This window comes from Denticeps clupeoides, chromosome 5, assembly GCF_900700375.1.
Source record: "Denticeps clupeoides chromosome 5, fDenClu1.1, whole genome shotgun sequence".
NCBI lineage: Eukaryota > Metazoa > Chordata > Actinopteri > Clupeiformes > Denticipitidae > Denticeps > Denticeps clupeoides.
Window position 1 is genome coordinate 11,246,844 of NC_041711.1, and position 18,380 is coordinate 11,265,223.

The 18,380-nt window shown below is 45.9% G+C and overlaps 1 protein-coding gene across 1 annotated transcript; it reads right to left on the bottom strand.

The window, feature by feature from the left end:
* Nucleotides 1–1,084: 1,084 nt before the first annotated feature.
* LOC114789646 (probable ribonuclease ZC3H12C) lies at nucleotides 1,085–18,293 on the bottom strand. The gene is given in 7 exon segments (XM_028978851.1): nucleotides 1,085–5,485; nucleotides 5,487–5,908; nucleotides 5,995–6,101; nucleotides 6,208–6,442; nucleotides 6,634–6,773; nucleotides 9,055–9,892; nucleotides 17,964–18,293. Coding segments are annotated over 6 exon segments (2,625 nt in total). The 5' UTR covers nucleotides 9,792–9,892; nucleotides 17,964–18,293; the 3' UTR covers nucleotides 1,085–4,501.
* Nucleotides 18,294–18,380: the final 87 nt, after the last annotated feature.

The window sequence follows — 18,380 nt, forward strand, 5'->3', positions numbered from 1 at the left end:
AGAGACATGACTCATGATTGTAGGACAAGAGAAGGTGTCTGAGGTTCTGGTGAAGAATCTGCACAGAGGTATTTGTTCAATTCAGTTTCATATCTACTGCAAATATATCCCCCCGTGTATCTGATTGGTGGACCAGGTTTTAATGGAAACTGTCCCCTCCGTCCCCTCATGTGCTCAGTCATCGAGGTCCACCTGCTGTCACAGCCTGCATTGTTCTTGTTTGTTCCCCTGTTTACCAGTTGCTCCCTCTGCTTTTGAATTTGTGCAAATCAATATTTCTCTCCATAACAGTTATGGTAACGTGAGTGTTAAGAGAACTGGCCAACTGTAATGGGAATTGTTCATTTTTTCTTCTCTGTCCCCATTTTTCCAGCCTCTAGAAACCCACTTCTGAAAAGAGAAATGTAGCAGAAGCAATTTTGAATAAAATATGGATTTTTACCTTATATGTACCTTTTTGCTTTTGGTCTATAAGCTACCATAGACGGCTGGCTTTACTTGACATGAAGCCAGCACGTTCGTAAGCACTTGTCCCGAGTTGAGGACACTAAATGGGGATTTATATTTTCTGGACCGCTGTCTGTGAGGAGGGGTTGATTTTGCCATAGCAAGAGAGGGAAAAATTAAAAACTGTGTGCTTCCAACTGATCCATGTTTTAATGCTTTCTGAAACGGATGTTTCACTTGAATTTCACATAACATCTTTATGAAGGGAGGAGTAGAAACCCGTTTACAGAATTGTGACAGTCGGTCAAAGCGTCCCTTTAATTTGCAAATTGCTACATACAGGCCACAATGGCATGATGCTGAATTTTTATATAGATATATAGTTATTTTATTGTACACATGGGTGGCCAGGAAAGGGCTGGCTAGTTTTGGGGACGGGGAAAATTTAAACACCCAAGGCAGCAAGCACACGTATAACACTTACAGCACAGGAACAGGCTGTCATGTTTGCTGTTTATAGGTTTTTTTGTTGGTTTTCTGTTACACACCAGTAACACTCTTTGGAGCTTTATCCATGACTACAAACATTTGTTCACAATAAAGTTGAAACATGTAGTCTTTTGCTCAGTTGGCTGGTGGTTTTATTTCCATGACTGATGCTGCTAAATGCCACCAAAAAAGCTAAATATTCATTATTTGCATTTAACAATTTGTGAGAGCTGAATGCAGCCTGGATTCGTCCAAGCAAAAGATGGAGACGGATGGAGTTTTAGGGCCGGTTTAGATGACTAATTAGACCGTACCATGTGACGTGGCCGAAGCAGGCAATTCAGTGGAAATAAATTTGAACTAAATTTCATTTGCATTTAATCTCTGTCCCTTTCAAGCTTTAGTCTCACAAAGGAATTGCAATTTTTTAAATTGTTATTTATTTTTGGTCAATTGTTTTTATCAATTAACAACCCTATTTTATAAACCGAATGATTACTATGTTTGGGTGTGTCTTCGTGCAATGAATCATGTTTATAAATATTTTCACCATCATTCAGACTTTATGGTATTTGGGGTAAAGTTTACTAATTCAATAAAAATATACATTTGGAAACTTCAGATACAGCATCATCAAATTCAACAGCTTGACCTCACGCATCATTGCCATTTTCATAAAAAAACCCAGGGACCTACACTGCACATCGTGTGTGTGTGTGTGTGTATATATATATATACATACATACATACATACATACATATCATTTTTATATTTTCTTTTTCCTGCAGAGTTTCTGTTGTGAAAAGTAAAAGGACTATCTGTTTTTAAGACCCGCACATTAATAGACTGCATTGATAAAACACGCCTTCCTGCTCTAATACACCAAGAACTTTGGTCATCATAAGCACAGAATTGCCAGATAATGTCAAACGATTAGCAATAATCAACTGTTCCAGGTACAAACTGGCGTTGTGCGCTTCAGCAGAGCAGTTCAGATCAAAAACTGAACCTGTACAGTAAAATGCTATACCATTGCAGCGATAAATGTACTGTAAATGCTGTCTTATGTAAACGTTCACTGCAATTCATTCATGTAGAATAAAAAAAATTAGGCATGCAAACACAGATAACGTGACATCACAGGATGAGGCTCAAGGAAAAAAAAAAAAAAAAAAGCTTGTTTGCTGAACATGGTTCAGATCATCAGATGTGTCTTAAGCATAATGCCACGTAGAGGCATTTACTCTATGCCCACTCCCCCCGCCCAGACTGGCACATGGTGCCCTGCGGCTAAAGGAAAGGCTCTTTTCAAAATAAAGGCGGCCCTTGGTAACCCTTATATCTTAGGCAGCATTTTACCCCCTCCTGTTTCAACAAGCTTCCCCTCGGGGTTGGGTCCGGTCCTCCTCATCAAAAGCAATTATACGTTTTTCAACCCTCCCCCCCGATCCCTCGTCAGATTCAGATTCATTCACAGCCTAAAGCGTTTCCATGGACTAGTTCATATTGGAAAACTAGTCATCCTGGTTCACCAGTCATTACAAAAATACTGGAACTGTGGCACTTTGTAGAATTCTATGCAACTTGAAATCTTACATTTTTGGGAACACCTCAATGATAATTTATAGTTTCCAAAGTAAATAAATAAGTTAACGCAATTTAACTTTGAGGAGATGCATTTCATGCCTTTCTTCTCCCCCAAAAAATGTTTAGCCCAACCACATTCTTAAAAATCATGATAAAATGTTGCCCAAAATATCTCTTATATTACTCATGTACTACCAACTGTACATAACATGTGTTTATATTTCTCAATAGATTATATGTATATAAACAACTCTGATTTTTAAGTTAATAAGATACAATTTGTATCAACAAGGACAGGTATTCTCTGGCTGCCGTGGCACGCACTGGACCGTGCCGCTGCCACTTCAGAACCACGTGGAGAACAGCGCGGTGGCAGCAGCTTCAAAGACAGTGGGAGGAGCCAGAGACGTCCCTTACTAAAACTAAGGTACACAGACGGCACACAAATCGCATCCGTCCCTAAAACTACGCCGGCAGCTACAACGAGATTCTTCACTTGGTAACACTGACCTTTCTACTAAACCTACGTAGCCAAAATGCTCCCCCTTCCGGATGCACATACACGCTCACATACGCACACACACTTATACATGCAATCGCCATAATTATAATAATGTTTCTGTGGAAACAAATAAAACAATGCAAAAATTAATCATAAATAAAACACATTTAGATTCAACAAAAAAGGAGTTTTTGCAGCTTCATCCTGCTTTTTCCTTTTTTGTTTGCATGTACCCTAGAGTCACACTTTGCTTGATTCAAATTGTGATTCTGAGGAGAATGATTAAAATAAAAAACAACATTAAAAATGTCAAGTGAGAGTAGGCATTAAATCACAAAGAGGAATCAAGGCCAACTAAATTTCGGTATGGGGCTGCTAATACAACGGCACAACGGCCTGGTACTTTCAATGCTCATATAATGTTAGAAAAACCCATGGATTTTCTCTGATCATCACAATCAGATCGATTTAGTCAAGACGTGGTCAAAAGGGTTACTGCAATTGTTAAATGGGTGGAATTTTATAATTAGTAACAATAATCAAGCATGTGACATGCAGTCACACCGTCATTTTTTAAATGATGTCATGGGAACACACAGCAGGAAGTTCAGTGTGTGTGTGTATTATGATCAAACTACATCAGTGGGTTCTTATAGGTTAATAAAATTTAAGAATCATGTTTGTGTATCACCCATTAAGAATATTTCAAATTACTGTAGTCACCTTATACTAATAAAAAGTAAATGGATTTAATTTGGTTACCAGACAGCTTTTAATATTTGGTGTCTAGAGCTGAAATGTAATAAATAAAAAAGCATTAAGCTGCTTTACTGGTTACAGTAAATGTGTGGACTCCAATCTGAACTGTTTTGTTTGGTTACCCCATTATACAAACTTTTAGCAACCAAGATCATGATCCACTTTAAACCTACAAGTACCCTGGCCTTCCACATCCTCTAGTCTGATTGCCATGAGTTACCAAATTATCATCAAATTTGATAAAGAGCAATAAAACAAAGTGCCTTGTGAATCAATACATGCTCACCTGAACATAATTGTAAAATAAAATAAAATCTGTAGAAAATCTATGAAATAAAAATTTTAAATAAATAGAATGCACACATGCACACAGACACACACGCACGCATACGCATTCAGAATTCGTTCACGCTTTAGTTAGATTATCACCCTCGTGTTGCTACTCTCCCGACTGGGCTACAAATGAACTTCAAATGGCAGAATGCAAATAATTATTATTTCAAATATCTACAGATAACAACTTCTCTTCACCCCTCCAAAAATGCAGAGAAGTTCTTTTGGTGAGCTGAGACTGGAAGATCTCAAGAACGTTCAAAGTCGCTTGTTCTGGGAACACAGAGGTTTCCCTGCATGATGTGGTGCTGTCGACCTCAGGAAGTGCAGGAGGTCCGCACTCAATGCAAGACGTCAGGCTTGGAGCATCTCTAGTAAGAACCTCAGTACCCTGCCTGTTTCTTCTCAGCCAAGATGGCTGCTGCGAGCTGCTGGGCGTCTGTGATGTGGGGGTACCGGCCCATCACCAGGCGCACAAGCTCCGTAGGGAAGATGTTGCACAAGTTGACAAACACTTTCTCACGGACCTCCTGGTAGCGGCTGAGCGTGGGCGGTTCCGGGATGGGGAGAGATGAGAGAGGAGGGGTGTGCTGGGTGGGGCCGCGCCCCCATGGCACCCTCCAGGCTTGCTCGCGGTTCTCTGGAAGGCTCTGGAAAGCGAAGGGCTCGTAGCAGGGCTGTGGGGGCTGGAGGTAGTACGGGTCCCAGCTGCCCAGCCTCTCCTGGGCAACGTAGGGTGGCTTGCGGGATGGATGCAGGGGCGAGTGGTCATACAGGCGGGACTCCGACACGCTGTCTGCTCGAGTGGACGCCAACCCACGTGCCAAAGGAGAGCTTTGCGGGTGAGCAGAATTTGGCAAGAGCGAGAACTCACCAGGGCAGCTGGACCGAGCTCCCACGGCCTGGTGCTGCAGGTGAGGGGACAGGTAGGGGCGGGTCTGCTTGAAGTGGGCGTCAGAAGGCTCATCTCGGGCAAAGCTGTGACCACGAGGGAGGTTCTGATGGTGGTGGTAGCCTGGCGCGAGCACGTGACCCTGGTGGAGTTGCTGCTGCAGAGATGGATACTGATGGTGGTGGTGGAGGTGAAGGTGGTGGTGAGGGCATTTTAGTCCATCTTCCAGAAGCGAGTCTGGGGAGCTCATGCACGAACGTTCGCAGTGCCCCACTGCCCCGTAAGAGTCGGAGCTGCTCCCGCAACTTGCGCTGCCCTCGCTGCTGCAATCAGACGCCACTGAGCCGAGACGCGGCGCCAGGTCAGGCGGGAAGCGCCGCTCTGGACTTCGGTGGGCCGACAGACCCAGGCCAGAGTACGCCTGGACCATGGAGTAGTAACTCAGGTCCGGAGACTCGCAGGTCGGGTAGGGCTGTTCCCACCGGGGGAAAGGTCGGCTGTGTAGCAGCTGAGATGGATTTTGCCGAGCTGAAAGGGACGTCCTGAGGGTAGATGTGACCCGATGGGGGCCCACCAGGTGCGGGGGGAAGAGCAGTCCCGCTCTTTTGGGGGTCAGCTTTGGATTTGGCACTGAGTTTCTCCTCCACATCACTGCAGGACAGGGCTCGGACACTGGGGTCAGATTGCCTCTTTGGGTGCGACCGCTTTCCGTCGGCTTGGCGATCGGTACGGGATCCGATGGGCACGCTGTGGCTCTTCACCAGGCCGGACTCGCCCTGGGCTTTGAAGGTAGAGTTCTTGGCACTGGCACGCAGCTCGTCTGCCACAGAGCGCTGGGGCTGGGTGCCCCGCTCCGGGTGGTAGAACTTACACTTATGCCCGTAAGTACACTTCTTACCTGTCAACAGACAAGAGCCAGATTCATGAGCTAACCATCTTCCCCAATCAAGCATCTAAAGTGGAACACACGGACAGAAGACCCACCATATGGACACGGCTGCTTCTTGTGTTCGGGCACTATCGCCCGTTTCCTCAGGAAGTTCTCCAGACTGGGGCCATGGCGACCAAGAGGGTCATCAGGAGGCATGAACCTACAGAATGAACACAAGACCAAAAATAAGAGAAAAAGAGAGAGGGAAAACGTAGAAAAGCAAAGAAAGTTCACAGTGACAAAAAATGGTTCCTGACAAAACTCACTTGTCATTGACAAACGAGTACATAAGGAGTCGCTCGTCTATAAACTTCTTCCACTCCGGCTTCTCGTTGGCCAAGTCTCTATAGTTGTCGTTGGAAACAATGATTCCATCCGATTCATAAGCCAATTTGACAATGAAGCGGTCGTCGTAGCAGACCACCCTGCGGCCTTGAACACGACGGGATGGTGTGAATACAAGAATCTTGTCCTTTTCCAGACGTCGTAGAATCTCCTGGTCTGCAGAGGGAAGTGAGGGTCTGTTTCATCTCAAGGAATTGAGAAGTTCTGCACAAAATGTAACACTTCCCTACCAGGACGGTTGAGCATTCTTTAATGTTGGCAGTCCATTGGCAGCCACCATGACCTCTGGATCATGGCCTAAACTTGTTTAAAAGCTACTGTGTCAGCAAGTTGATTGTGGTACAAACCGGTGATGAGCGCATCTGGACGAGACTGCTCCTTCCTCCAGGCAGGTACAAACACAGTGATGTCTTTGTGTCCTCGTTCCAGGAACCAATCAACCGCCAGCTGGATGCCATGGCATGAGAATACCTCCTTGTTTCCATGGCTGCAATCCACAAAGTGAAGAAATTAAATTTAGTATAAAATTGAGCACAAAAAAATTCAGACACTCCCTTCTCTCAGCAACACTGTTCTTAGTAATGCAAATCGAATATTGTGCTTTGGAAGAGGTTGACAATAACAAAATAATTAACCAACTGATGGCACAGGTTATGTTTGGGGTGAATATGTGAAATCCCATTCACATTTACATGCTCTATATTTCTTGTTCCAACACAAAAACAGCCTCTGCACTGGAACTATTATTGTGAACTATAAGACCTGGTCAGACTTTGTTGCCAGACATATGATAATTATTTACCCTCTGTATGATCGATAATTCCAAAAATCCCATAATGTATGATATATTTATCCCTTTAATTTTATTCATTAGCATGACAGGGTGCAGATATCTGGCTGCTCAGACATACTTGGCTTGTTTATGTGCAGTCGTGTCAATGTGCCTTAATAGCCAATCAATGTACGATGTAGCACATAGGTCTCAAACTCATAACCCAAAGGCCACATCTGGCCAGGCGTACAATTACATGCAGCCCATTTATGAACCGGAAGACCCAGGTTCAAATGCCACTTACTACCATTGTGTCCCTGAGCAAGACACAGAAGGACTGTTCCTGTAACTACTGATTATATGTTGCTCTGTAAATCTATTTATATTTATTAATCTGTATAGAATGACCCGGTGATATGATGCACTTATAGTAAATAAGTGTAGGTAAAATTTTCTGAGCAAATAATCCCAAAATACAACAATTTTAAGATGCTGATACCATACATTTTGGATCTGGCAACACTGATGTCAGACCATATCAGTCTTATATCAGGAAACATATTTCCTGATTTCCTGAGAATGTGTACAGGGTGACCCCTCAGACCAGCCTATTGGTTTTTAAACTGTTTTCATATTGACATCATTATTCCTGTCCCAACAGATTAGCATTTTCCTCCATCTTTTTATTAATCCATATTAATCCACTAATGCAAAATAGATGTTTCAATGAACTATTGCAAACATGATCAAATCATTCATTTTTTCTGCTCCAGCAATACAGAAATAATCCATAACATTAAACTGATTGACAGGAGATAACATTTATGATCTTGTTACAATGGAATCTGTCAGGGGGGGATGAATTGAGCAGAGTGATCAGTCACTTCTTGAATTTGATGTGTTGACAAGCATAAGGGTCTAAGAGGCTTTAACAGTGGTCACCACGTCTCCAGACCAGTTGGTCTTTATTGCAGACTGTTGCAGATGTTTGTACCAACAAATTGTGGTCCACATTAGGGTCACTAATGTTCTGTGGGATCTTACACTCTAGGCTATAGAGGTGCGACGGTACAGGTATCCCATGCTACAGTCCACACCTCATTTTATGGGCCAGAGTCTTCGGTACGTGTTTAGTGCTTATCTGATGTGCCGAGGTAGGTCTGTGTAAAGGCATTTTTGATAGTTGTTTTGCTGCAGTTAGTAACAGATGCGAAGTGCACATTTAATACGAGCCGTGTTATGTGGTGGGGCGGAGCTATCAGCCTGCACTTGTGTGGTTTATTTTAGTTGAGTTATACGTCCCACTGGGACTGGGCATGTAATGAGGCCCGCTTGTATTTTACTTTCACTCTTGAACAGAACAGTAACCGTAAGGAACTTGCGAGTGTCTTTGCTTCACGGTTTGCCGCCTCCTCTCCCCAGAAAAACTACAACACCCTGACACACGCACCTGAACTTTTGCAGGGTACGTTTTTTTATTCACTGGACTGAGCTCCTACAGCTCAGCGTGTGGGGTGTCAGTGTGGGCTTTCGCCCATTGGTGCTTACAGTTTAACGGGCTCTAGTGACGTCCACACTTCAAAGAGCGCCAGAGCCTGTTGAACTGTGTGCACCAATGGGCGAAAGCCCTGCCTGCAAATTAATGTCCAACCACTGGATACATCTGGACCAAGTTCAAAATGAAAGTCCAAACAAAAAGTCCTGTAGTCCTACAGGGGGTACTGGTCCGGTATTTTCCCAGAGTACCGTCGTAGTCTTCCCTCCCCATGCACAACTACTGTATTATAAAACTGCTGAAAGCCTTATTGTTGATCAAAGCTGATTGGTTTATTATAAAATGCAACAACAACCTTACAGGTATGTTGTACACATTTTACACATACATTTTGCTTATGCTACATCATTATGCTTATCATTGTGAATGCAGACATAAAATTAAGCAATACTAAATGGCTGCGTGCTAGATGTCTGTATAACTAGGGTGTGTTAGACTCACCTCATAGCCACGTTGCTACCATCCACCACAATTGGTCTCAGGTTCTCCTTGTCATCCAGCAAGTCCAGCTGGGAGGGTGAATCTGAACGACGGGACTCTGTGGAGTCTGAAAAGCCACACATGGAGGATGAGGTGGAGCCCAAGGAGGAAGAGTTGGCAGAAGAGGTGCTGGACTGGGAGGCGCCCAGCCTGCCTCCCTGCTCTCCTTCCGATTTGCTGCCCAGTTTGACCAGCTCTCCCAGTATATCGTTGATGAGGGCCTCTGGTCCCAGCTTGCTCAGCACCAGCCTCACGAGATCCTCCGCATAACCGAGCTTTAGTGCAAAATCCATCTTGCTCTGGTACTCCCGGAGTGTATCCGCGGGCCCCGGCTCTTCGGCAGGGACATCCAGAGACCCGAGCGACTCGAGATCCAGGCAGGGTGAGCGACAGAGATGCGGGTGGGGGCTGCGGGCCGCACCATCTCCAATCGGCGTGGTGGTGGAGGCTCGACTGGCCAGCGGCTCCGCCTCGCCGTCGGACCCGGCGCTCTCTTCTGAGTCTCCGGGGGTGGAGGTGCCAACATTTCGGCTCTGCACCTCGTCTTCACCCCCCTCTGACGAGCAGTGGTCCATGCCTGCGAGGGCATCCGCTCCAGACCGGTGGTCAGTGGCAACCTTCACATGAAGGTAGTCAAGATCCAGCCCCAGGTCGAGGATGTGGCCTGTTCCATCGTCCAGATGGTTCTTCAGGCCCATGAAGCTATTGAATACATCCAGTGCCGTCCTGGCGTTGACCCTGCTGCGACCCCGGCTGGTTCTCTCCGATTTGCTTCTCTCGGGCTCTATTTATATGAACCCTGAGGACATTGAGAGAACGTCTTTTATAGCATTTCAACAAATCCCTCGAACACAACTGCCTACTGAAAATGAAAGAAAAGACGCAAACAAGCAGCAAACTCAATAAAGACCATGAGAGGAGGCTGTCTGGCCCTCGCCTCTACTGTCGCTGGGCTGCAGCTGTTTGAAAGTGCAGCCCGCCTGCCCCCCCAAATGCCTCCACAGGACCGGAATAATTCAACCAGGCTCACAAAAGAGTGAAGGGCCAGCAGAGGGGGGGGCCACACTCACCGAACCCATAAGAATGCTTGTCAGACAAATGTAGGCACAGTCTGCCACGAGCTCAAGCATAATTTTAGGGTCTGGTGCCCCCATGGCCTGGGGGTGAGGTGACAGTGTGTGTGTGTGTGTGTGTGTGTGTGTTAAACCACTAATTACATTTGGGAAAGAAATAAGACGTCACGTTTTCCACTAAATTCTTGTTAAAGGATGGGACAGTAGTTAATCATTCAAACAACTATAGTTATATGACATAAACAATGCAAATGTTTTCAATTAAATAAAGAACTGAGTGTGAAAATTGTAGGGGTGGGAGAAGTATAAAATGTGATACTTGACCAATACATAACCCATGATAACAATGCCATCGCGGATCAGTCGATTCTATGTTAATAAGTATATTAGAGGACTGCTGTTGATCCTGATGTCTTGGATTATGATCATGAAGCAGGAAAAGAAGTTTTAAAATGTTTAAAAAGATGTCTCCAGGACCTGAGATCCAAACTAGGGAGCCTCAATTCTGAACCGTGCCAGGCCAGGTGTCATTAATGAAGCGGTAATGAATATGTAACGCATGCCTTTGGACAGTGAGGGGGAGCGTGAATAAAAAAAAAAATTTTAAACCAGACGGGGGTCCCCAGGGGCCTGGCTGTTGTCCTGAAAGAAGCAGAGGAGGTTCTGCTGTCTGCCTGCAGCAGCATCCCTCCCTGGAAAACACAAAGGGGGAGGGCCGGCCCTGAAAAGCGGCGGGGTGGGGCAGGGCGGGGAGGCCTGTCAGTCGGGCAACAGATGTCTGCTGCGCCGCAGGAGCCGTGGCAACTGGTGTCCCCGGTCCTGCCGTTGCTGCAGCAGCGCACTCCGCGGGCCCAGACACATATGCCCGGCCTGCAGGGTCACGTGTGCACAAAGGGAAACCTTGGCTTAACCCCACAGTGCAAACACACCCCTCCTTGGCCCGGCATCTCCAACAGACATCCAGTACCACCCCCCCACCCCCCTGCAACTCCATAAAATTCATCTGTTCCCTCTGACTGTAAGCAGCGCTCACGCAGAGACGAAAATGACCTACGAGCACAAACATCAGACACAGAAGCAGAAAACTGCTTCAGGCTTATCATTTCATCCATGCAATGACACATCATTTGTGGTCAAATACAGACATTTTAGTATAAATAGCTAAAAAAAAAAAAAAAACAATATAAATTGGATCAATAAAAGTATCTACCAAGATCTAAGTCCCGTTTGACCTCATGTTATCCATCGCGCCTCGCATTAGTTATGGTGCTCATATGCATTTTCAGACGTACGGGTCCACATGCCAGAGAGTGCAGCCGGGTTCACAGGTAGGGTCATTTCCAAAAAGCTTTAAAATTGACCTATGACCCCGCCTGGTCTATAACGTACGTCACGTAACACTGTTATAACATCCAACAGCATCCACATAACCTCTCTAGACAAGAGGAGGTGGCTTAATCGGTAAAAGTAAACCATGGTAAGGCGTTAAGACCAAGAAGACCATTACTCACGTGTTGGCGCATGAAAACGGCAGTGATGAAATTCCTCAATAAGTGCTCTAAGAATGATTCAAACAAAACAGCAAGAACTTTGCACAATCCGGCGTTGGTGCGTTTCAGAAAGTTTACAGATTGTCTCCTAAACGTGACTCATGAAATCACCACAGAGAAGTAGAAAAAAAAAAGAAAAATCCAAATGAATTCCACAGCCCTCTTTCAGCTTCTTATTTCCAGCCAAAGGCCGGCCGGGAAACGAGACACATCCACTCGGCTGACCGCGGGCTGCCCGAGCCCAGAGAAGCTGTGAAAGGGTCCCTGATGCTGCGGGGAAGCGGGCCGAACAATGACTGATCGAACAGATGGAGCTTCAGTGTCTACCGTTCCCCCATTAGCGAGAGCCTGCCTGCCGACCAATGGGAGCGCGGTGACCTCACAATGGAGCGCCCGCTCGCAGGCACCCTCCCCCGAGCACATGCAATTACAGCCCCTCACACACACACACACACACACACACACACACACACGCAGGGATCCAGAGATAAGCTACTGCGTGTCACTCCAAAAGGGGTCTTCCCCCGCACGGCCCATGAATCAACGAGGGGTGCGTGCCCTACAATAGGCCCACACAAAGGGGTCCTCAGGAGGCAGCTGCAGCACGAGGCCGCAGCCATTTAAGCGCAGGCCGGCAGTGGGAAACACCTGGCTAGCTGAGGGACGACAGCGGCTCAGACCCCTTTGTGTCGCGCGGGGGGCTGGGAGGCCGGGTCACCCGTAAACAATGAGCCGAATTATGTTAAAGGCATTCTGTGTTCTTAAAGAGCGAGAGAGACAGAGAGCAGAGTGGAAGGGGCACACACAGAGTGTGTGTGTGTGTGTGTGTGTGTGTGTGTGTGTGTGGGGCGAAGGGGGTGGCTGAAAGCAAAATCTCTCGCGAACAATGCGCGTCTCAGTGGTTGCAGAAAAAAAAAAAAAGTGGGGGGAGACGTCTTCATTGTTGAGACACACTTTCGTTCGGCTTTTTTTTCTCTGATGTGAGAGGCAGGAGGAATTTTAGTTTATTTAAAAGAGGAAAGGATTCGAGTTATTGCACGAAAAGTACAGGCGGCCCGGCTTGATCCTAAACTTGATGCCGCTATGCGCGGAAAGAAACGTGTTTACGTGGAGAAATACGGCCAGCGCAGACGCTGCAAAACCCTTCAACGGGCCGAGAACCAGAACCTTCCTGCAACATTTCGTCAGGATAATGCGCAGCGAGCAGGAGCCGCGGCCCGCCTTTGTCTGGCCGCCGTCCTTTGTGGCGAAACGTTTCCTGTCGCTGAATGCGATTTTCCACCGGGCCCGACATCGGTGCGAGAGGGTTTCATGCGGGGTGAATAAGAGCAGGAAGAGCTCAGCCAGCGCGGCGTGGCACCTCGCCGTCTCAAACCGGTGCTAATGCACAACCAGCAAGACAGGTGACTGTGCTGGGAGGGGCGGGGCAGGGCGGGGCTGCTGGACATAAGGTGGGGTTATGGCGTGGTTTTAACGGTTCACCTCCAATACTGTAAGCTGCAAGTAATGTGCAATGTGGGCAAAAACTGCTTGATGAAATTATATATCTGGGATTTATTAAAACATAAAAAATACATATAAAGACATCTATGCTAATATGAAAAAAAGATCATATATATAAATATATATTTACTACGGCTACTTAGTCATACTTGAAATAGTGTTAGATTTATATATATATATATATAATTGATTTTAGAAAACACCAGATAAAACTTTAAAATGTTCTTTGTTACTTTTATAGAATATTTAGCCTCTCTTGAGACGGTTATGGACCTTGGTTAGTAGAAGCCAGGATGAGAAGAGTATGGTTGAAATCTGTGTTTGATCAGAGCACAATACATTAGTGCCGGGAACGCACCACTGCAGTCCCATATCCGTACGGGGTCGGACGCTAACCCTCTTGTTTTAATCTTTGAATAAAATGACTGTATTTAACAATGGACCATCCATCTCGATCATACTTCACTGTAAACACAGAGACACAATCCCAGAAACGAACATTCTTTTACCAAAACTGGTTCGATATTATTTCAAACTGCTTTAAAATTCTACTGCACACCCCAGGCACAATTCCGGTGACATTCCGGCTGTTGTCACTGTGCTGGGGACACTGGAGCAGGGCAGTGACTCCTTAATTGAGCCTCAGCTGCCGGCTCCATCTGAGGGTCCAGCGAGCCGGTCACCATCTGCTTGCTGGGCCAAAAGTAAACAGGTGTCTGTTTTACACCAACTGCTGCGAGCCACCTACCCGTCTCGCCTCCTATCTACGCCTCGACCACACTTCCACCACAGCGTAAAACGCCGCCTCCGTGGCCTGAATGGCCTCTGCTTTTCTGGATATTATCTGGCATCTTTTTTTTTTTTTTTTTATGAAAACATTGTGGTAATTAAGTTATTACAGTATTACCGGATTCCACTCTGACAAGCCGGTTCAGGGGGAAAAAAGGAACACCCATATCAAAGGAGAAACATCTGCCAAAGTAAATTACCCACGCTAATACAAAAAAAGTTAAACGGCGCTGATATTGATCTGTCCGTGGAATCTGTGGAATGAGCAGCTGAAACGGAGGGGTGGACAGACAGCAGGATGGACAAGGGGATAAAGTTCCTAATCCCGCTAACCAGCAGCCCCTCAGATGTGAAAGAAAGAGCAGAAGGAGGCCTTATGTCCGGCCTGCCCTCTCTGGCCTTTTCCTCAACCCCGCTGTTTACTCATCCTTTCAGTGCGGAGGGTCGCTCCACCTCCTCCCCGGGGCCGGACAGCAGGTCCAGGTGTGAGCGGGAGCCGGACCCGCCGCCCCAGGGGCCCAGAAGCTGCGGTACAGTACGGGTGTACTGAATGAGTGTGACTGGTTAAGCGTTCATTTTCAGAAGAAAATGCAAATGAGCATTAGAACCACAAACTACAACTGAACAATATAGTCATCAAATATTACATGTGAACACAATAGCTCACAATAGTAATACTGTAGACTAAACAAAAATGGTATTTTTTTACTATTTTTTTACTCAATGTCCTGTCATGAAAGCAGTGAATAATTTTTAAAATATAAAATCGGAAAATGGGGATCAGTACTAAACTGCATTCTTTGCACATAATAGCTTATGGGCGATTCGCTGGAAAATGAAATCAAAATGCTAAAAAGATTTCTGTAGTATTTGCACTTTTAATTGTACTCAGATAATGTGGAACATCAATTAATTTCAAAGTATTAAAAAAAACAATGTTTTGCAGACATTTGAAACATGGTCACCTCTCGCGATGTAACGTTTTTTTACAAATTTCAATGAAATTCAAAGCAAATTATTATCTTAACCCAGAGATTCAAAGTTCAGTTTATATATGTCATATCAAATAGTACATCAGGCTTAATTAAAATCTTCATTCAATGCACCACATTTAACTCTTAGTACGGACTAGCATATGTTAAACTTAGCAGCGCTCGTGTAGCTTTTAGACCAGCGACGTTGTGCATCACGTCCCCTGCATCACACCATCTTGGCCATTTTAGTTGCAGATATTGGTTTTGCATAAACGTTATTTTATTGAAGTGTTGCACAGTTTTGACACATTATACACTGAAATATTTGGTGCAATGCTTTTGTCTGAATGCTGGTTGAGTTCACAGAATTTTATTGTGGAAGTTCTTCTTAACAAGTGAGACTAGTTTTCTGTATCCCGTGCATCACATGGCAAGTTTTCAAACTGTTTCTATGGTTTTTGTCATAACTATATTTTGAAGTACCCTGTAGTAAGTACTGCATAGATGTCACACTTGTTCTAGATCACTAGTTATGGGGATAAAATAATTTGTGTTTTCAAAATGTCCCATGTGTCGCGTACAGAATCGTCCTAATAAGGGTTTAACAAGTGACAAGTTTATTCTGGTTCCATATGGGCCCCGTTTGAAATTAAAATTCTTCAAACTTGAAACATTCAATAATTTGCAACACTTTTGAACAACTAGACCACTAATATCTGCTAATAAATACTATCATACTATACTTCAACATAGGAAGGGTTTGAGAGTTAAAACATCGTATTGAAGCTCATCCAGGGATGCTCATGTATTGTTTTTATACCTCTCTGTATGGGCTTCCAATCTAAATTTGGCATTTTGTTCTATATAATTTGTTCATGACAAAATGTCAACACGTACACAATGTGCAACAATAACCGAGGGTAAAAATGATCTTGAGATATGTAGATATTCGGCAGATTTGGCTACAATAAAAGTCTAACCGCCACCATGGACTTTTTTTTTTGGGAGGGGGGCTCTGATCAGCGGCAGAAGGGAGTGGCGGGCCGCAGGGCCCGAGGTGAGGGCCTGGCGGGGCAGGCTGAAGAAAGGGAGATGGTCCCTCCAGGGACGTGACCAGCTGTTAGGCTGAGAGAAGACACCGTCCTGGCTCCAGCCCACCCCATTGTGAGCGTAAGCTTCTGCTCAAAGCCTTTCATTGGGCCACGGTCACGTCTGACTCAGGCCTCCCCCAGCTGACGAAGCAACGCGAGGGAGAGACCCAATCCCGGTGGGACACGGACAGACGCCCAGTCACAGTCCTCAAGCACCCAATCTGTTTCCTCCAGTCAACCGCTGCGTCAAAGGAGGGCCGTTCGGGCCTTTTCAAGAGCGGGAAGCCAAACAGAAGCCAAAGTTTAAATCCTGCACCTGCCAACACGCTGAAGCCCACGTTCTGGACTCACATTCTACCGCCGCACAAAACCAGTCAAACGTCTGGACGCATCGACTCTGTGGCTGATACGGAGATTAAGACGTTGAAGAATCCAGTGCAACAAACAGATTTAGTATTTGTCGTATCAGGAGGAAGTGAAGTACGTTTGATGAATCTGTTTTTTTTGTTTTTTTTATCAGAGTCGCCTTCTGTACCACCGTCATCCAACTTGAGTTAAAGAGGAGCTAAGGAGGAGTTCGAGGAAAGTGAGAAATGCTGCCACCACAGCAAAATGCCTTGTTGCCTCTTTTTTTTTTATCACTTAATCTCGTCTGTGAAGATTCTCAGTCATCCAGGTGAATTTGTCTGAAAGTTGAGTTGTGGCAACATTTCTTCAATGTAGAGACGTTTCATTCTGCATCTGCAAAACTTTGTCAATCTGAGGCAAATTGGCTTGTGCCCACAAATTATCCTCCAGGTTGGTTTCACCTCACTCCCGCCTTACTTACTTAATCTCATACGTGTTTAGCTCTGTAACGGAATGAGTAGGTCCCATGAATGAGTAGGTTTATGAACTTTTGACTGGTAGTGTACGTTCTAGTACGAACCAATACGGTCATTCGTTGGTTCTTCCTCCACCGATCCAGCAGAATCATTACAGCAGCAATTATTAAAAAAAACTTATACGGTACGCTGCTCTTGTTTTTTCCCCCCAATATGCATTGATTTGGGATAAAATTCAGCTTTTTAAAAATTGTACATTCTATGTTTCAGTTGAATAAATATCGTGACAGCACAACAGTCCATCAATATAATCATCAGTATCATGTGTGAAGAAATATAATGCACTGCTGGTAAAATATGACACTTTGCAAGGTTATGACTGAAGTTAAATGCCTCGATGCTCTTCCCCAGCACAATGGCTGACGTTTACAGTGACAGACGCAAATAAAACTCTTTGTAAAACAGGCTTCTGGGGTCCCAGTCGTGTCACCCCGCTTGCAGGACCCCGGTCGGGGAGGAGTGGGACTCGCCATCAGCATATCATTAAAAAGCAACCGCGGGAGGACAATGGCCACGACACATGAGCGGTTTAAAGCAGAAAGTGTGCCCGCACCGCAGGCCGCACAATGGGCGCACAAAGGCGGCCACCCCCCGTACGGGCGACCGCCATCTGCTCGGCGCGAACCGCACACGCGCGAACACGCCCAGAAGCCGCGGTTTCCTCGCGAACACCCCCTCCGCCCCGCGTTTTTACGACTGTGGGGAATAAGGCGGCAGGAATTGTCCCGCAGGCCGACAGGTGCACCCGCGTCGTAACCTGTCCGTAACGTTACAAGAACATTTCACGTCGACAAAAGCCCACGCTTCCTGCGCAGGGACGCGGCCTTTTATTTCCTCCACGGGCCCGAGGCCGCTTACTGCGCGTTTCCCCGCACTCGAGCTCCGCGGTCCGCGGCGCGCAGGCCACCGTCGAGCTGCGACACGACACACGCGTGGTTCCGTCGCGACATTGTCCGCCGGACGGAGAAAAATACACGCACGCAGGCGAGAGAGAAATGGCACGTACCGTTACCTCCATCGCCGGATGAGGACGCGGCGCGCAGCGCGACACCCTTCCCCTCTCCGCGGGCCACGGCTCCCACTGTGGCGCCTGTCCGAGGGAGCCGAACATCACGCTCGGCCGCAGACTTTATATCATTTTACAGAAAACATTTAAATTCTGCTCTAGCCACGCTGATGGCGCGGTTCAGATAAAAAAAAAAAAAGCTAAATTGTCGTTTGGGACATTTTTCTTTTATATTTGCAGACGCAAAATAACATACAGCTTTGTACGGGTTTTACGAAAAGGAAATTCGCGCTACGACCCATCGAGGATGAAAAGTTCATTTCATTTTTTTCCGGCATCGCGGAAGATTTAGGACCTTGTCGCCCCCTGGCGGCGAGACGTTGGAAACGCAGCGCAGGCTGCAGGTTCATATTAGAT